Source organism: Bos indicus x Bos taurus, chromosome 7 (genome assembly GCF_003369695.1).
Source record: "Bos indicus x Bos taurus breed Angus x Brahman F1 hybrid chromosome 7, Bos_hybrid_MaternalHap_v2.0, whole genome shotgun sequence".
NCBI classification, from domain to species: domain Eukaryota; kingdom Metazoa; phylum Chordata; class Mammalia; order Artiodactyla; family Bovidae; genus Bos; species Bos indicus x Bos taurus.
This window is the reverse complement of record NC_040082.1, coordinates 106,119,787-106,136,931: the sequence shown is the minus strand read 5'-3', so window position 1 is coordinate 106,136,931 and position 17,145 is coordinate 106,119,787. Positions and strand designations below refer to the sequence as shown.

Here is a 17,145-nt window from a genome sequence, read left to right as displayed (position 1 = left end):
GAGGCTTTAGAACAGGTGGGAGCCAGGGCAGCTCGTGGACCTGGCCCGGAAGGCTCCCCCACTCCAGTGGCCAGCTGGGGGCCCCGACCACCGACTTCCCACCCAGAGACAAGGTGGCTGAGAGTCACGGCTGCTGGGCCCGTGCAATCAACAGCCCTGCCCCTGCTCCCAGCATCGCCAGCTCCCGCAGCCCCTGGTCACGGGCGGGTGGGGCAGGCCCAAGGCCTTCTAACTCCACTCTGGCCTTGTTATGGGCAGACAACCATGACACAGGGCCCCGGAGGGACCGAGACGCACACCCAGAGGCGCGCAGGCACCTAGGGGCTGGGCCCTCTCCACCCTCACGACCGGCCTCGTCAGGGTGAGGGGACCCTCTGCCTCCTGGCTGCCCACCAGAAGCAGCGCTAAGACCCTCTGGAGAGTGGCAGAGGAGCGCGCCTGAGGCTCATATCCCCCGCAGCTGAGCAGAGGTACCGGGACCCAGAGTGGCAGGGACAGGGCGGGCGGCCCCTGGAGGACTCGAGACCCACACCTCCTCCAGAGGCCAGCTTGCCTTCTAGTACTGGGACAGCCCCGTCACTCCACCGTGCTGGTACGCCCGCTCGCCCTGGTATGTGGAGTCTTGCGACAGCGCCACGTCGATCTGTGACTTAAACTCATCTCCAAGGTAGCTGTCCTGCGAGACAAGGTTGGAGAGATGAGCACTGAATCAAGAGGTGTACTCGTCCTCCCGGCCGTGAGAACCTGCTCTGTGTCCTACCCGTTGCTACCCCCAAGGAATCATCTGGAAACTTACCTCGAAGCCCACGTGGCAGGAAACCCACACCGGTTACCTCGCCGCTGGATATGTGCTACCCAGGACAGCACTGCATGTGGGGTGTTCTAGACCCACAGTCCCTATGCTGAGGTCGTTAGAGGAGAGTGTCACCGGGCCTGGGTGTGCCAAGAGGGCTCCCTGGGCTGCTCTGACCCCACCGTGGGTGTGCTGCTTCACGCTAAGGGGCCAGGGCTCACCTGGGACAGCTCAGGCTGGGAGAGGCCGGGCTGGCTCATCTGGGAGGGCTGGCTCATGGAGATGTAGCCTTGGGTCAGGGCGCCCTGGGAGAAGGGCTGGGACGCCACATCCTGGCTGGCCTGGCTGTTGGGGAGATTCGTCTGACTGGGCCCAGGAAGCCCAAAGCGGTTCTTCTGGCGCCCCCCACGACCAGTCTTGCCTTTCGGGGTGCCTCGGCCTGAAAGACAGCAGTCCAGGGTTCCCTGAAAGAGGTTCTGAGCCTCACGGACAAGCACGCCTGCTCAACCCTAGGGTGTGAGTCCAGCCCAGGCGAAACCGGCTTCCCACGGGACCCCGGCTCAGCGCTCACCTGCGGCTGGCCCATTAGCTTGTCCAAAATACCCCGGTGGCGGCATGGGCGGCATGACCAGGTTGAAGGGAATGGGGATGTTCATGGCAGCCACGTGGCTGGGGCCGGCGCTGATCATGCCAATCTGGTCGTGGGTCTGGAAGTACATGTTCGAGGGCCGGCCTGTAAGACACAAGGTGAACGGCAGGCGTCACACCGCATCCAAACGAGCCCTGCTCTGCCCACAGCGGGAGCATCTGTCTTGTCCTCTCACTGCTGTCTGTCCCAGCGTTGCCTGGTGTGCTCCGACAGCAAAGTCACCTGATGCCGAATCGTACAACACATCCTCCCCACCCGACAGCCTCCTGGGGCTGGTGTCTGGGAGTGAACTTTTTCTCCTGGGGGATTCTGGGAACCACTGGCCTACGGGGATGTGAAAAACGGAAACCATGCTGCATTTCTGATTTCTTTCAACAGCCCTTTTTACTGCAAATGTTACATTACATGCTCCCACCGCCACCCCTAAGAAAAAGCCTAAGCCTGATACACCAGTGTATCTCAGGGAAGACAAAAGCCCCCAGGGCAACCTTCGGTCAAGGCAGATCCACGGGGGCCTCAGGGATGAAGGATGGACCCAGGACACCCTCAGCTACACAGGTACTCATCAGATATGGTGACAAGATCTGTCGTTATTTAAGAACACAACCCCCAGTCTGAGCCTAACGACCGGAAGGACACTGCAGCAGGGAAAGGGTCTCTAACAATTTCCTGTGGAAGAGGAGCAGCTGGGGTCCACCTGCCCTGGAGGGGAATGGCAAGCATGCAGAAGGCCAAAGGCAGCTGCGAGACTTGGGCAGGTGGCAGAGCACATGGGCGAGGTGCTGGCCCTCCATGACAGCTGGCTCGGGGAAGGGTCCCGGGAGGCAGGGACCTTAGTACACAGTACACGGAAGCCTCATCCAGCTAGAGAGGCGGGGCGCCCAACCCTGAGGTCTGACAGATGGAGCTGGAGTTCAGGGAAAGCAGCAAAACCTGAGACGAGGCTGCAGGTGTGCCCCTCCCACGGAGAAGGAGAGCAAAGGGCAGGCAGGGTGGGGTGAGGGCGTAGAAGCAAACTGACCGAGCTACGAGATTTGCTGAGACACCACTGCGTATGCAGAGCTGTATTATTTTAAAAACATTAGTCTTTTGAGAAATTGCCCAAACCAATTATTTGATTTCAAACAAGCAAAGCTGAGAAAGAACGCTCACTGCCAGGCAGGTTTCTGTGGACAGAGGCATGAGAGGTCAGGCAGGAGTGACAGGGCTGGAAGGTGTGGGTGTGGGAAGAGTCAACAAGTGCGGGGCCAGGCGGTCCCCCGCAGAGACTCACCCTGGCTGCTCCGGTCATAGACCGACCCTGGGATGATGGCCTCCCGGGCATCATACATGGCTGTCGTCATGAAGCGGGCTCCCTGCAAAGGGTTTAGGTCAGTGAGGAATTTATCATGCTGACACAAGGAAGAACTTTCCAAACATCTGGTGGCCTGGGAGGTGGCCAAGCTGCACACACAGAGGCTTGCCATTCATGCGCTCTGGCCTTTGCCCACCTTTCCTCGCCTGACCCTGCCTTTGATGCCCAACAGCTCGGGCAGCACCCACTCCTTAAGCCCCAGAGCACCATGGGTTTACCACGCTCCCAGCTGCTTGGGTCTGACTGCGAGCTGCTGGGTGCCACCGTGACACCGTGCTCCACAAGGGCCAAGAAGAGAAAAGCCTCAGAACAACTGAGACGCCTGGCGTGGGAGCTCTCGGGGACAGGCTAGCATGCACCGCTCGTCTTCACACACTGACGCGCTCAGCCCACCCCAGCTCGTACTCGTCACAAGTCCCACCTGCCATCACGCACTGCCACAGGCCCAGAACACCGGCCTGGGGAGGAGGGGGTTCCCAGCAGTCTCTCCCCGCCCGCGGTGGGCACTCACCGGGTTGATGGTGTTGACCAGCTTCCTGGGCTTGCTGAACTGCATGAGGCTCTCCCGCAGGTTGTTCAGGGGTCCCTCCACCAGCACCTTCTGCTCCTTGTAGTAGTTCAGCAGGTGGTTCCATAACGGCTGCTTGGACAGGGCCTTCGGGTTGCCCACGATAATGACCCCGTATCTGCAAGAGGTAGAAACCAAGAGTTTAGTCAAAGCCATGGCTTTGCAGTAGTCATGAATGGATGTGAGAGCTGGACCATAAAGAAGGCTAAGCGCTGAAGATTTGATGCTTTTGAACTGTGGTGTTGGAGAAAACTCTTGAAAGTCCCTTGGACTACAAGGAGATCAAAACAGTCAATCCTAAAGGAAATCAACCCTGAATATTCATTGGAAGGACTGATGCTGAAGCTCCAATACTTTGGCCACCTGATGCAAAGAACTGACTCATTTGAAAAGGCCCTGATGCTGGGAAAGACTGAAGGCAGGAGGAGAAGGGATGACAGAGGATGAGACGGTTGGATCGCATCACTGACTCGATGGACAGGAGTTTGAGCAAGCTCTGGGAGTTGGTGATGGACAGGGAAGCCTGGCGTGCTGCAGTCCATGGGGTCACAAAGGGTCAGACACGACTGAGAGACTGAACTGAAAGTGCAAGGTACCCAGGCAGCTCCCCTGGCACCCTGCCCACCATGCCCATCTTCTCAGCACACAGGAACATTGAGAGCCACCCTCAACCTCCTTGCCTAGATGCCCGGCCTGCCTATGCAGCACCCTCTGGGAATGCTGGGGATGGCTGGGTAACTGCAAACTGAGGTGACTTTCACTGGAGCCCATCCTGTAAGCTGCCAACCCTGCACTTGGGTTTATTTGAGGGCAGGTTTCTGTTGAGCCCAGATGTCAAAACATCTCTGTGGGAAGATGTACTCAGAGACGAGTCTCCTCATTTGCAGACCTGAGTCAGCCTCCTGGGCAACCAAGTCACACGTGGCAGAGGCAGATTCCACAGCTGCCTCAGGCATTCTGACGGGCTGGGCACGCCACTTGGTGCCCAAGCCAAGCTTCTGGGGAAAGTTTACATTCATCAGCTGTTTCAGGGCTCCCCTGCCTATGCTGGCTACCAAAGGAAAACCAAGGTGCCCTCAGTGGGGAGGGAACCAACATGTGCACGTGAGTCCCGCTTGCAGCTGGCACAAGGGTGGCTGTTGCTGGTTTCCTGTGGGGGTGACATGGGGTCCAGCTGATTCTCTGGGTCACTCACTACTTCAAAAGCTGTATTCCACAGCTAAACAAGGCAACCGGACAGAAAGCCACCAGGACGCAGAAGCAAAGACAACTCACGGGCCAGAGGTTCTCTCCAGACTGCTGCTGGGAGCCCTCTACCCCGGCACTGCCGAGGCCCCTCTACCGTGCCCCGTGCCACAGCCCAAGGCGCGGCTGGGGTGCGAGAACTGACAGGAGGAGAAGCAGGCAGGGAGCAGCTCTCGGGCTAACCCCTCCCAGCATCTCAGAAAGCCTCCTATGCAAGAGGGGCCGCCTCTGCAAGGCCCAGCGAGACTCAGCTCTCCGTACCGTGCTCTGGTCAAGGCCACGTTGAGTCGCCTGGGGTCATTCAAAAATCCAATGCCTTGGTGCTCATTGGCCCGCACACAGGAGAGGATGATAAAGTCCTTCTCACGCCCCTGGAACGCGTCCACGCTGGCAATCTCCACCTCCTACAGGTGCAATAATCACGGTCAGCCAACAGGCTTCCTTCAAGGAGCTCTCAGCCCGCACAAAGTGTATCAAAATGCACCACTGAATCCCACAGATGAGCCTGGGACCTGAAGCTGGCAGAGCCCCCTGCTGCCAGGCGGTGGAAGGGCAGCGCCCGGGGCGTACCTGGTAGAGCTTGGTGTGCAGGGAGCCGCTGAACTGCATGTACTGCACCAGGTAGGAGCGCTGGCCCTCGTAGGGCGTGATGATGCCGATCTGGTCCGGCTTGGCGCCCGCCTTCAACAGCTTCGTGGTGATCTTCTCCACGTTTGCAGCCTCCGTCCTAAGAAAGTCAGGCTTTCACTTCCCAGGCTCCATCTCTGGGCTCCTGAGACCCCCCCAAGGCTAGAAGCTGTGGAAGGCTCAGGGGCAGCCTCGCCTCCAGTGCAACCCTGTGGAGGCCCTGCTTGGCACACCCATGGCTGGGCAGCCCAGCATTTACCAACGGAGTCAGGAGGGACAGAAAAGGCTCACATGGGGGCTCCTAAAGGATCTGCTCAACAGGAAACATACACTGAGAAGATGAGGTTGGACCTATGCTGCTGGTCTAAGTGTGTGGACAGAATGAGCACAAGGAAAACAAGGACAAGTCTCACCACGTTAAACAAGACCACAGGTGCGCAGCCGCTGGGAAAGCTGTCACCGAGGCCAGCAGGCACCACAGACAAGTCTGCTTACCTGTTCAGGTAGGAGGTGCCTGAGCTGGCAATCTCCTCTTGGCCCTGGGTCACATAGAAGAACATTGGTTTATCCGGTTGGGGCCACTGAAAGTCAAACCCCTTCTTTACACGATCCGCTGGCATCGTGGAAGAGAAAAAAGAAAACATCCTGTTAGAGAAGAAAAGTGCAGCGGGTCTGGGTGAGCTGAGGTGGAGAGCAGAGTGGAGGCCATTCCATCCTGGGTGGAGGCACACGGCAGAGCAGGAAATGACAGGCTCCAGCAACTGACCCAGGTCTGTGGGTCCCAGGGGAGGCCATTGGCGGGGGTCCTCTGACGAAACTCCCAGCAACACTTAGCACTATAGCTGGTACAAAGCTGGCTTACTCGCGGAACAGATCTCACTGTTAGTGTTTTCTGCGGCCTATGTCTGCCCCAGGGTAAAGAAGACATTCTACCTCCTTCCAGAAGGTTTATGATGTACTTTAAGGGACTCGTGTGTACCCACACCTGGCCTTTAACAACGACACTGCTGACCCCCACGCCTTGTCCCGACCAGGGCGTGCGGACAGGTGCGTCTGCCTCTGGACTCTATCTCAGGCCTGTGCGCAGCGCCTCTGGGACTGCAGCTGGACAGCAACTCGTGACATCCCCGAGTAGGAGCTGCCACCGTCCTCAAGCTCTTTTATGTTCATCTTAGGTGCTCAGCCCTCTGCAAGTCCTTACGATGCTGAAAATCAGTCTGTCCAATCAGACAGTCCATCCATTCTTTTGGGAATTTCTGACTGGAGTTACGCCTAATCAGATTAATGTAAAAAAAAAACTGGAATTTTTGCACCAAAACAGACTACCATAGATGAAGGAAAAGCCTGAGCTGTGAGGACACATGGTATGATCCCTTTTATGTCAAGCTGAAAATGAGGCAAAGACTCAATGTTTCAAGTGAGGGCAGTGGCTAGAGCAAGCTCGGGGCTGGCAAACATTTAACCACCTGCGAGGGACAGGGCAAGGGCTAGCAAACAGTGCCGGCTAATTCCCATGCTGTAGACACGCCCCCACCACTGACATCGGCCACCCTGGGGCGGGGCGCCCGCACCATCCCAGACAGGGCTCGCTGCTGGGCTGCAGGGTGCTGGTGAGGCGGGGCTTCCAGGTGCAGGTGCTGGTAAGACACGGTCCCCTCGTGAGAGCTCACTAAGCCTGGGCACTTCTTTACACTTCCTCAGTTTTTAAAAAACTTACTTCGGGGGTGCCATGTCCCAGACAGTGACGGTTCAGCAGTGAACCACCGCCAGCAACCTGTGGAGCCGATGCCATGGAGAAGGTGGAGCAAGGCCAGCGGGAGTCTGTACCAGTGCTGAGTGGTGGCTTTCCCAACAAGTGTCAGCTGCGTCACCAACAAGCTCCTCGTGACCTGGCCTTTTCTAGTCTTACCACCCGGCAGACCAGCAGCCCCAAGGGTCAAGACTGTATTGCACAGCAGCCGCGTGGCCGTGGACAGGCACTCACACTTTCCGCCTCAGTCTCCTCATCTACAAAGTGGGCTAAACAAAGCTGATGTGATAGGCTGCTGGCATTAACAAGACTCTAAATCAGCAGCTCTCAAACGAATGCTGCTCTCAGCGTCTCTTTACACTCTGAAAGCGGAGCAGTCCAAACAGCTATTATTTCTGTGCATTACATCTACCGATATATATTGTATTTTAAAACCCCAAAATTTTAAATAATTTAAAAAATTCATTGAAAGATGAACATATTAACTTAAAAATATTTTTATGAAAAATAATATTTCACTAAAATATATATTTAAGTGAATTTTATCAACTCACTTCACTCTCCAGCTTACTCGAGTCCTGCTCCCAGTCTCCTGCGAGCCCTCACAGCATGTGAGGCTAGAAAGGCCTCACAGATGCAAGTGGTTGGAAAAGGGACGCATGTTTGTTTTCAAACATTTATTTCGCTGTGCTAGTTCTTAGTTGCAGCACTTGAGATCTTTAGTTGTGGCACATGAACCCTTACTTGCAACGTGTGGGATCTTAGTTTCCTGACCAGGGATTGAACCCAGGCCTCCTGCACCAGGAGCACACAGTCTTAGCCACTGGACCACCAGGGAGGTCCCAGGAAGCATCTTTTAAGACCTTTCCCACTACTGTGGCATTATCTCAATTCTATCTGAAAACTGGATGGGAGGCTGCCCTGTAGCTCAGGGACGATGGCCTTTCTGCTCTGCCCTGACTTGCATGGCCTCTGACCCCCAGCGACATGGAAGCACCTTTGCTGCCTGTTGGAATGGGATGTGCTGCTCACCCTGTCAGGCAGGGCTTCCAAAGGCTGACACCCCTGACACATGTCACCACCACGATCTCATCAGAAAATTTACTCGGCACCCGGAAGACATGGTAAGCTCATACTAGGGGACACGCGTTTTCCAAAACCCTCATTTTGGAGTGAAGTCTCATATTTTATCACTGGTGATGAATACTGTGAGTTGTTTTCCTTGAAGCCACAGGCCAGCTTTGATCCCTCTGAAGAAAATGCCTGTGAGCTGTCCAGTCTGTGTAACTAGCGTGTAGGTCCTTCCTTCAAGCACCTCACACACCTGCCAAGCGTCTCGGGAGACCATCCTCTCCCACCCCACACAGAATCCCAAGGACGCGCCTCAGGGACCAGTAAACGGAGGACTCTTCACTTTGAACTCAGGACAGGGCCTGCCACAGGTGTGTGGCGGTGCCAATTCACAGCAGCCTGGTCGCACCGCAGGTGTCAGCACAGCCCGAAGGCGCCCGACACCCCAGGGCCACCGCCGAAGTCTGCTCTCGGGCGTACACAGGCCTTGAGAACCGCTGACAGAGGAAGGAGTGGGGCAGGCAGTTGTCTCACCGCCTCTTCTGTGTGTGATGCACCACTGGCGGGAATCCTCACAGCTGACTCTGCAAATCTTACCAAGATGCGGGCTCCCCTTCTCCCATGCCCAAGAATGTCCTGCACTCTAGAGCATACGTTCTGCCCACTGCACCTCTCTGAGGGGCCCCTACACACACAGTCACCACCTAAGGCCACTTGAGAAGGAAGCGAGACCAGGCACTGTCCCCAGACTCCCAGCACTGGGCCGAGCTTACCTGCGGTAACGCCATTCTGGAGAGAGCCCTCGTAGAAGATGTTGGACGGGAAGGCGCTGAGCGCGGGGTGCATCCGGTACTGGACCTGGAGGCGGATGGGGCGGATGCCCAGCACCACCAGGCGTTCAAAGAGCGACTGCGACAGCCCGGCCTTGGCCGCCTTCTTGCACATCACCACAGGGCCCAGCTGGCAGTGGTCACCCACGAGGATCAGCTGTGATAAAGAGGCCCGCATCACAGTTCAAACATGGACAGCCTACATGTCCACTCAGGGACTAAGAGGACTGGGGTCCATACAACCACCCAACTACACTAATTCAAGTGGCAAGACACTGACCTGGAGTGGGAAAACTGCCCACCATACACATGGAACATGCTCTGAACCTTCACGAAGGCACTCTGTGCCGCGCCCACCCTTGGAAGACCCCCTCAAAGCCTGCTGTGCACCCCTCTGTGCTCTGCCAGGGCAGGAAACAGAGCCTAGGACACTAAAGCAAACCTCCAGCACTAAGTACCACACAGAACTAGAACAAAAGAGAGTGTACCCAAAACGTCAAATAAGACTGTGATGGACGTGCTCTGGCCCACCTGCTTGGCTCCAAGGACCACAGGGACCATGCACTCTGGCTCGGTGGCCTGCGTGCTTTCGTCGATTAAAATGGAGCGGAACTGCATCTTGGCGAGCCTCGGGTCTCCTGCGCCCACACACGTGCAGCAGATGACATCTGCGTTCTGGGGAAGAGAGCGCCAGGCCTCAGGGCACCTGCAGGTGAGGGCTCCCAGACCCCAAAGGGCAGGCAGGACGGGACGCAGACGCCACTCTGGTCCACACCCTTCCTGACAGAATCTACAGTCCAGGCTGTGGTGATCCTAAGTGCTTGCGAGTCATGCCTAAAAAAGGGCGTGGTGCCTCACGACAGCCTCTGAGGGGCAGTGCCGAGCCAGGGAAACCATGGTTTCAGTTGGTTCGTCACCTAGAGTAGGAGACAGCGCTCTGGACCTGCCCCGGGCTCCAGGCACAGACCAGGACCAGGCTCCCAAGAGTCCAGCCACAGGGAGGCTGGCAGGGAGTGGACTCTACCGCAAACAATTGTCATTTCAGACAATAAGATGTCTCTGTGTGACCTCAGAGGAAGCACACGGAGGACGGTATCAGAGTTCTCTCCTCAAATAGAAAAGAACCCACTACAGGCGCTACACATGGACTTAATGTATCCAAACAGGTCCTCTGGCCCAAAGAACATGTGAAACTCCAAGTGTTGCTCAGCCGTGTCCCACTCTTTCCAACCCCATGGACCGTGGCCCGCCAGGCTCCTCTGTCCATGGCATTTCTCAGCCGAGAATACTGGAGTGGGTTGCCATTCTCTTCTCCAGGGGAATCTTCCCAACCCAGGGAGCAAACCCGGGTGTCCTACACTGCCAACAGATTCTTTACCGTCTGAGCCACCAGGGAAGCCCAAAGTGAACAAGTGAGAAGACAAAGCCCAAAGGCCCAGACCCGTTCCCGGGCAGCAGGGCAGGTGAGGAGCTCACCATGAGCAGCTCCCTCTCGGCAGTGCGCTTCAGGGCTCTGTAACGCTTCTCGTCCGCCGACGACAGCTCCCCAGTCTCATCCTTCAGCTGCTGCAGCTTTTGGAGCTCTGGCATGCTGCAAACACAGCGTGTGAGCAGGAGGTGGGTGCCCCCAGGGCCTGCCCCGGGGAGACGTGCCTAGCCTTAAGGCCAGGGACCCGACACCCACCTGTCCATGTTCCTGATCTGGTTGTGCAGGGCCAAGAAGGACACCGGGGAGTCTATGGCCTCGCGGCTCTTGGCGCAGAGCCGCACGACTTTCAGCCCGGTCTGGTGGATCTTCTCAGTCAGCTGATCCACGGCTATGTTGCTTGGAGCACAGACCAGCACAGGCCTTCAATAAAACGTGAGCGCAATGTCAGTGCTCGCCCAGAGAAGAGCCCAGAGCAAGACCACTGTTTGGATCACAGGTGGCAGGGGAGCCGACTCAAGCTCTAAGACTAAAGCCAGGAGTGACATGGTGCTGAAGGAGCAACAAGGTGGATGGTCTGAACTTCCTGATCTTCACACTGTGCATGCCACTCCCCACTAACTCCTGATTCCGGCGTCATCACCTCGTGACCACACTGCTGAGACTTTCCAAGCGCTGAGGTGCACACAGGCACAACACAACCGAGGATGAGTCTACCCTGTGCAAGCTCACTTGTTAAAAGCGGCCACAGAGGCCAGACCTACTACCAACGGCGTAGGAAGCAGCACGCCAGGTATGCTGGGCCCCTCCGTTTCCCCACCCTGGGCTGCACAGAGCCCTACCCGTTGCCTTGCCGAGCCAGGTGGTAGACGATGGTGGCTGAGGTCACGGTCTTTCCTGTGCCCGGTGGGCCCTGGATCAGACTCAGTGGTCTCTGCAGCACAGTCTTCACGGCGTAAACCTTCGGATACAAGTAGCCGTTAGGGGTGCAGACAAGGCGGAGGGCCGCTCAGCACGCAGGCCCTGGGGCCTGGGACCCTCCTGCCCGCGGGACAGGTGAGAACCTGAGAGTGGTTGAGGTCGGGGAGCCCCTGTGCCGTGAAGCGCTTGGGCAGCTGGCACTTGATGATCACATCCTCCACCTCATGGCCAAGCAGTTTGTGGTAGATGTAGCCCGACACGGAGGTCTCATCCACGGCAAAGGTTTTCAGTGCGCTCTGCATTCTGAAGGGGAAGCTCCAGCTCAGTGGCGGGCACACGAAGCTGCCAGGCAGCCTGGCTCCCCACAACACGGAGCAGTGGGGAGACTGCAGCCACACCGAGGGCCAGGGCCTGCCAAGCAGACACAGGCAAGCACGAGGGGAAGGGGGTGGGCATACCTGTCGAATGAGGTTGACTTCCACACGAAATCCACCTGGAAGTTATGAGTCACCTCCACAGGGGCGCCCACGCTGCTCCGAAGCTCAATAGCAATCTCATCGCCATAATCTACACCGCCGAGTTAAGTCTCATCCTTGTCAAAGCCTTCACTCACTGAGGAGACAGCCCCTCCGCACCAGACACAGGAAGCACAGCGAGAGGCCCGTGTTCTCCATGGCAGGTTCCGGCCACTGCAGCCAGGGGCGTCTTCCCCACGAGCCTAGGGTGGCATCCAGCAAGGAACAGCCAAGCCCAGGGCCCAGGTTCCACAGAGCCCTCGGGCACACAGTTCGGAGTACCCTGGTTTCTGCCTAAGCAGCTCTGTATCAGCTAGGACAACTAGAGCCTGATGGCTTGAAACAAACCAGAGTCAAAGGGGCTGCACACAGCCTTCCCTGCATTTGAGGCCTCAAGACCGCTCTCCATGGTGGCCCACACAGGTCTCTTGTACTCGGGACAAGCCCGTCGGAGACTGGGGCAGAGGGTGCCTGGGCCGGCCCTTCTTTACACAAAGGATACTATCAGGGACCTTGATGACGTGGCCGATCCCTTTCCAGAGGGGCGCCAGGTCCCCTTTGTACCGCAGGCATATCTCATCCCCTTGCATGAGCCGCATGTCTTACAGAGAGAAGACAACAGGAAACCGGCGTTTGCACACGCATCACAGACACCACCACCAACAGTTCAAATTCAGGGACACTTTACAAGGGTGAAACTAGGAATTTTATGCTACTTAGAGTCACAAATATTTTAAAACTTAAAATCACCTCTTAACCAAATTATGACTAAATCCTCATTACCAGAGTCAGTCTTGGGCAAAGTGAAGTAGGCGATTCTCTTCTTGTTAAGGCCCAGGTCCCACCTGACCGTGATGTTATCTTGAGTCTGAGCATATAAAAAATAAGAGCCCTGTTAGCCTGCAACACAGACACGGGTCTGGGCTCCTCGTGTCTGTTTTCCACAGGTAGGTGCCTCTAGGCGAGCAGCACCAGACAGCCTGAAACACCAACCAGGGCACATCCGGGAGAGAAGGCGTGAGGACCCCAAAACCTGCAGAGGACAACCAGAAGACCCCCCCACACGACGTCTGTTCTTGGAGACAGCTGCTCTGTGGGTGGTGGAGGGAGAGAAGGAAGCTGACGGCTGAGGACATGGCCCGTGAGCCTCGGGGCTCCCGATTCCCGTGCAGTTTCCGAGGAATGGGCACAGGAGCGTCCTCAGGGTGCTGCGGGCTCCTGGGGTCTGACTCTCCCCGCTGAGGCAAAGGCTACAAACCCAACTGGAAGCAATGTTTGTTGGACTTTAGGTCAGACGGCACCTAGATGGATGTTTGGCCGTGAGTGGCAGAGCACCTCCCACAGGCCTGTCCTTATCCACGGCTCCGCCTCTCAGGGGCTGCACCGAGGCCCAAGTCAGCATGTGCAGTCTGCAGAGAAACCCACCCTCCGCAGACCTGAGGAGAGATGCTCTGTTAAAATGAACAAGCCCTCGTGCACACACCACATCACCTGTGACTCTTTCAGCTTCTTGTCGTAGTCAGCCTCCAGCTTGACCAGAGGCCCAAATATGTTCTGGTACTGGTAGGCGTCCTCGTAGCGCAGGAGGACGTGCTGCGGCTCCTCGTCCACTCCAGGCTTCTCCAGGTCCTCCAAGGTGGCAGAAGGGTTCTCCTAGAGACAAGAGCCGGCACCACGCTCTTCCCCATTCTCACCTCTACTTAAGACGCCCTGTATGCGAGTGCACACCCGTCATCACTTCTCAGGACGAGCAGGGCTCCCAGTGGCCCAGCCCTCTCATCAGGAAGCCCACGTGACACACAGAGGGGGAAGCCCCAGGAACACAGCCTGACACACTTATCCCACCAGGTGGGCACGTTCCTCAACCAACACCTAGCCCCTGACACGGGAGAGGTTATTCTCCCCAGCTGCCAGAAAGAGCACTGGATTCCCCAAGTGTGTAAACAGAAAGGAAGGCCCGCCTCCCCGTTTCCTCCTGATCCTACTACGCTGCACCAAAAGGAGAAACACACTCTCTCTTGGCAGGTAAGTGGGCTGTTTAGATATAAACAAGAAGAGTGAGATAACTGCGGCAACCTGAAAATCAAGGTGGAGAGGGTCCCTGCTAGCCAATGCTTCACAAATATTTTGCCCTGCAGCTGAAGAGAAGATAAATTCACATTTTTTAAATTATATGGGTGCCTAATTAAAATCTCTAGCCTAATTAATTATAACAGCAATTAGGAGTTCTCGGCTGTTCACTAGTTAAGATGCTGAGCTTCCATTACAGGGGCTGCAGGTTCAATGCCTGGTCAGGGAACCAAGACCCCACATCCTGCACCAAAAATAAATAAAATGTGTACATGTGTGTGTGTGCAAGCAGCCAGAACCAGAGGAGGGCTTCCCTGGAGAACGGCCTGTGGGCAGGGCAGGAATCTTGCGGGCCCCCAGCCTGGTGTCGCCCTGGCTCCAACATGTCACACGTCTCAAGCCCAACCAGGTTTCACACAGTATACCGCAGTCCCGGCTGTCTGCTCGGGCCCGGCTCCTCCTGGCGTGTCCAGCTGCAGTCGCTGACCACCAGCTCCCATCCTCCTCCTTCCCACCAGCCACCCCTGCCCTCAACAAGAACAGAAAAACTCCACTGGCCAGAGCTTTCCTTTCCCAGAGGCCTGGCAGGAGGCATCCCTGGCACCCTCCTTCCTGTTTCTGAGGACCCCAGCCCCGGTCCCAGCCCCCTCCCCCACCAACACGTGGCACGGAGCGGGACGTGCTTTGCCACAGGCCCTCACCTTCCAGAGCTCCTCCAGCTTGTTGATCTGCTGGGCGGTGATCTGCCGCGCCCGCAGCTGCTCCTGCTCAGAAGGGATCTTGACCAGCCAGGACAGGAAGCACCGGTCCTGGATCAGGGGCTGCCACTGGGAGCTGTCCCAGTTGATGTCCTTGAGGCTGCTCTGACTGGCACAGGGCTGCCTGCAGAAACCCCGAGGGCGGGGAGAGCCCAGGTGAGGATGACCTCTGCCCCTGCCCCAGGCTTATTACCTCTTACTTCAGAGTGGTGCTCCCTACATTTTACTGTATGATCACAGTGCCTTTAAATTGTTAGCAATAAATGCATCTCCTCATGCACTTGAGGTCCGAACTCTTAAAACTTTTATGATTTAACCAGAAGACACCCCAAAAGGGTCATATGACATTCCTAGCTCTGTAACAAGCCCCAACCCTCCAAACCTCCTTAGACCTCGCCAGTTGGCAGAAACCACTTAAAACTATTTTAAAGCTCCAGAGAGTTGGCACTGTGGAGAGACTGAGTCTTCGCCTGAAAGGCACCCCCCCAAACAAGGGAACTGGGGCCCTGCCCTCACCTGCACAGCAGCACCACAACCGAGTCGGCCTTGGCAGGGATGAAGCCGAGGAGGAAGACGTTGCGGCAGCCGCAGTTATAACACTCCAGAACCGTCTCCCCTAGGGGCCCATCCTTGTGCAGAGTCACCTCTTTGCATTTTGCCCTCACAAGGTGATTTACAATGTGGCTGAAACCAGGAAATGATCAATAGTTAACACCCAAAGTTTGGCTTTTCACCACTTCCAATTTTCGAGCTCCGTTAAAAGTTCCGGTACCGTTCACGGTCCATTAGCAGGAATGGTCACACCTCATCCATCTGGCATCCAGAGGGACCGGCCTGCCCCTGAACTGGCTCCCCACTGAGCGCAAAAATCGATCTGACTTGAACCATTTCTAAGGAAAACTTCCCTAACATGCTTCACACAGTTCCCTCTTGCCCCATTCCTGCTTTCTTAAATCCAGCTTATTGGGCCTGACTGAATCTAACTCGGGTGCCAAGGCTGCTGTCTTGGAGAGGAAGGCTCGCCCCTTCACTGCTCCTATTCACTCAACGTAGTTTCTCCGCTGCTCCTTTCAAAGTCACTTCTCCTGGCCCCGCGCCTGCTTCCAGGAGCAACACCCCTTCTCATTTGCTGCAGGCCAGGAAACCTGATAACCAAATGTACTAGAAACCTGAGGACAGCAAAAAAATACGGAGCAGGGGGAGGTCAAGGCTACTCTCCGGAAGCACAGGGCCAGCTCTGAACTGTCTGGAAGCCCCGCTGTCTCAGCTCTTTCCTTGTTGCGCGTGGCCAGAACTCTTGACACCTTTCTCATTTCCGGGACACGGCTCACCTAAGCCAGGCCCTGAGTCCCTGGTTTAGCGCTGAACTCGCCCTCCCCAACACCAGCCTCACTCGGGGCCCCAGGTAGTGCCTGCTCCTGCCTCAGCTCTCCCAGCCTCCCCAGCAACCCCCAGCCTTGCTGTGCGTGTGTCACACGCTGAGTGCGCCTGCTGGGCCTCCAGCCTTCCCTGCTGCTCCCCTCGCGTCACCCTGGGAAACCCCTCCTGTGCACGCTTTGGCTCAGAGGCCAACATCCTAATCCTCTCTGGCCCCACAAAGATTGTCAGATTACCCAGCTAATCACCACTACTCTCTGTACCTCCAAAGCCCCCACCCCTCCTCCCCTCCTGGAGCTGCCACCCCTGGGTATTCTACCGGAATCAGTGATTTCCTCCTGTCTTTTCTAGGCCCACCACGCTCTACCACATTGGAAGCTTCCTGAAGGGGGGTTCATCACCTTCACAATTTGACCTTGCACAGAACACAGTGCTGGCTGACCAAGTCTGTTTTCTCTCAGAGGTTCTCTGCTCACTTCCCTGACCTTGGCTCTGCTGACCTGAAGATGGGGTTGCCAACTAAGGCAAGTTTTATTTAATTGCTTTTCCTGCAAGAGAGGAACTAATGCAAACACAGTAACACTTAAATTACCCAGAACATTTGGAAAGTGAGATACCAGCCTCTTCTGGGTACCCTAAAGACGCTTCTCCTTTCATATCCCTAAAAAACCCAGCTCCCTTCCTTGCCTCACTCAGAAGCCCATAATTTGCATTACTGACTCCAAGATGACATGAGATGTGAGCACTCTGCATCCTGCACGAGGTCATGAGCCCGCGTCCGGCTGCCGAAGACATAGGAAGGGGGCTATGTATGAATAAAGCCGCCTACGGAATTTCGTCACTTTATTTCTATAAAACAGGAATCTCAGAGGAAGATGCTGCTTCCGTGCTGGTGACCTGGGAGCCCTGTCCCACGGAGACTCTGCTCTGCTTCTCTGTGGCAATGGCCTGAGTCCTCACCTCACGGCAGCCTCAGAGAAGCCAATAGAACTAGACCCGTGCCAGTGGTGGGGGCTGAGGAATCTCACCACTCGAGCCTAGATAAACGGACTCTCCCTGGAATCTGAGTGCCCGCATCATGCTGGTCTCACCTAAACCCAAAAAAAAGGGACCTAGTCACAGCTGCTGCTGATCAACAGCAGGAAGGGAAGCCCAGAGTCGACGGTCAAGTGAACTTAATTTAATCTGATG

At 56.3% G+C, this 17,145-nt stretch overlaps 1 protein-coding gene across 3 annotated transcripts in view; it reads right to left on the bottom strand.

Moving 5' to 3' along the window:
- UPF1 (UPF1, RNA helicase and ATPase) overlaps positions 1-17,145 on the bottom strand; it is a 33,579-nt gene that overhangs the window by 1,885 nt on the left and 14,549 nt on the right. The window contains exons 4-23 of one of the 3 annotated variants that reach the window (XM_027548344.1): positions 15,094-15,261; positions 14,521-14,701; positions 13,241-13,402; positions 12,533-12,617; positions 12,252-12,350; positions 11,693-11,801; positions 11,378-11,537; positions 11,156-11,274; positions 10,572-10,736; positions 10,364-10,478; positions 9,419-9,562; positions 8,831-9,044; positions 5,732-5,849; positions 5,180-5,336; positions 4,871-5,013; positions 3,308-3,482; positions 2,716-2,797; positions 1,365-1,526; positions 1,015-1,232; positions 554-676 (exon numbers count right to left, since the gene is read on the bottom strand). In XM_027548344.1, the coding sequence (XP_027404145.1) occupies positions 557-676; positions 1,015-1,232; positions 1,365-1,526; positions 2,716-2,797; positions 3,308-3,482; positions 4,871-5,013; positions 5,180-5,336; positions 5,732-5,849; positions 8,831-9,044; positions 9,419-9,562; positions 10,364-10,478; positions 10,572-10,736; positions 11,156-11,274; positions 11,378-11,537; positions 11,693-11,801; positions 12,252-12,350; positions 12,533-12,617; positions 13,241-13,402; positions 14,521-14,701; positions 15,094-15,261 (2,896 nt within the window). In that variant the 3' untranslated portion in view covers positions 554-556. Of the gene's footprint in view, positions 1-532; positions 677-1,014; positions 1,233-1,364; positions 1,527-2,715; positions 2,798-3,307; positions 3,483-4,870; positions 5,014-5,179; positions 5,337-5,731; positions 5,850-8,830; positions 9,045-9,418; positions 9,563-10,363; positions 10,479-10,571; positions 10,737-11,155; positions 11,275-11,377; positions 11,538-11,692; positions 11,802-12,251; positions 12,351-12,499; positions 12,618-13,240; positions 13,403-14,520; positions 14,702-15,093; positions 15,262-17,145 lie in introns of all 3 variants that reach the window. The other 2 variants (XM_027548343.1, XM_027548342.1) reach the window with 2 other exon arrangements.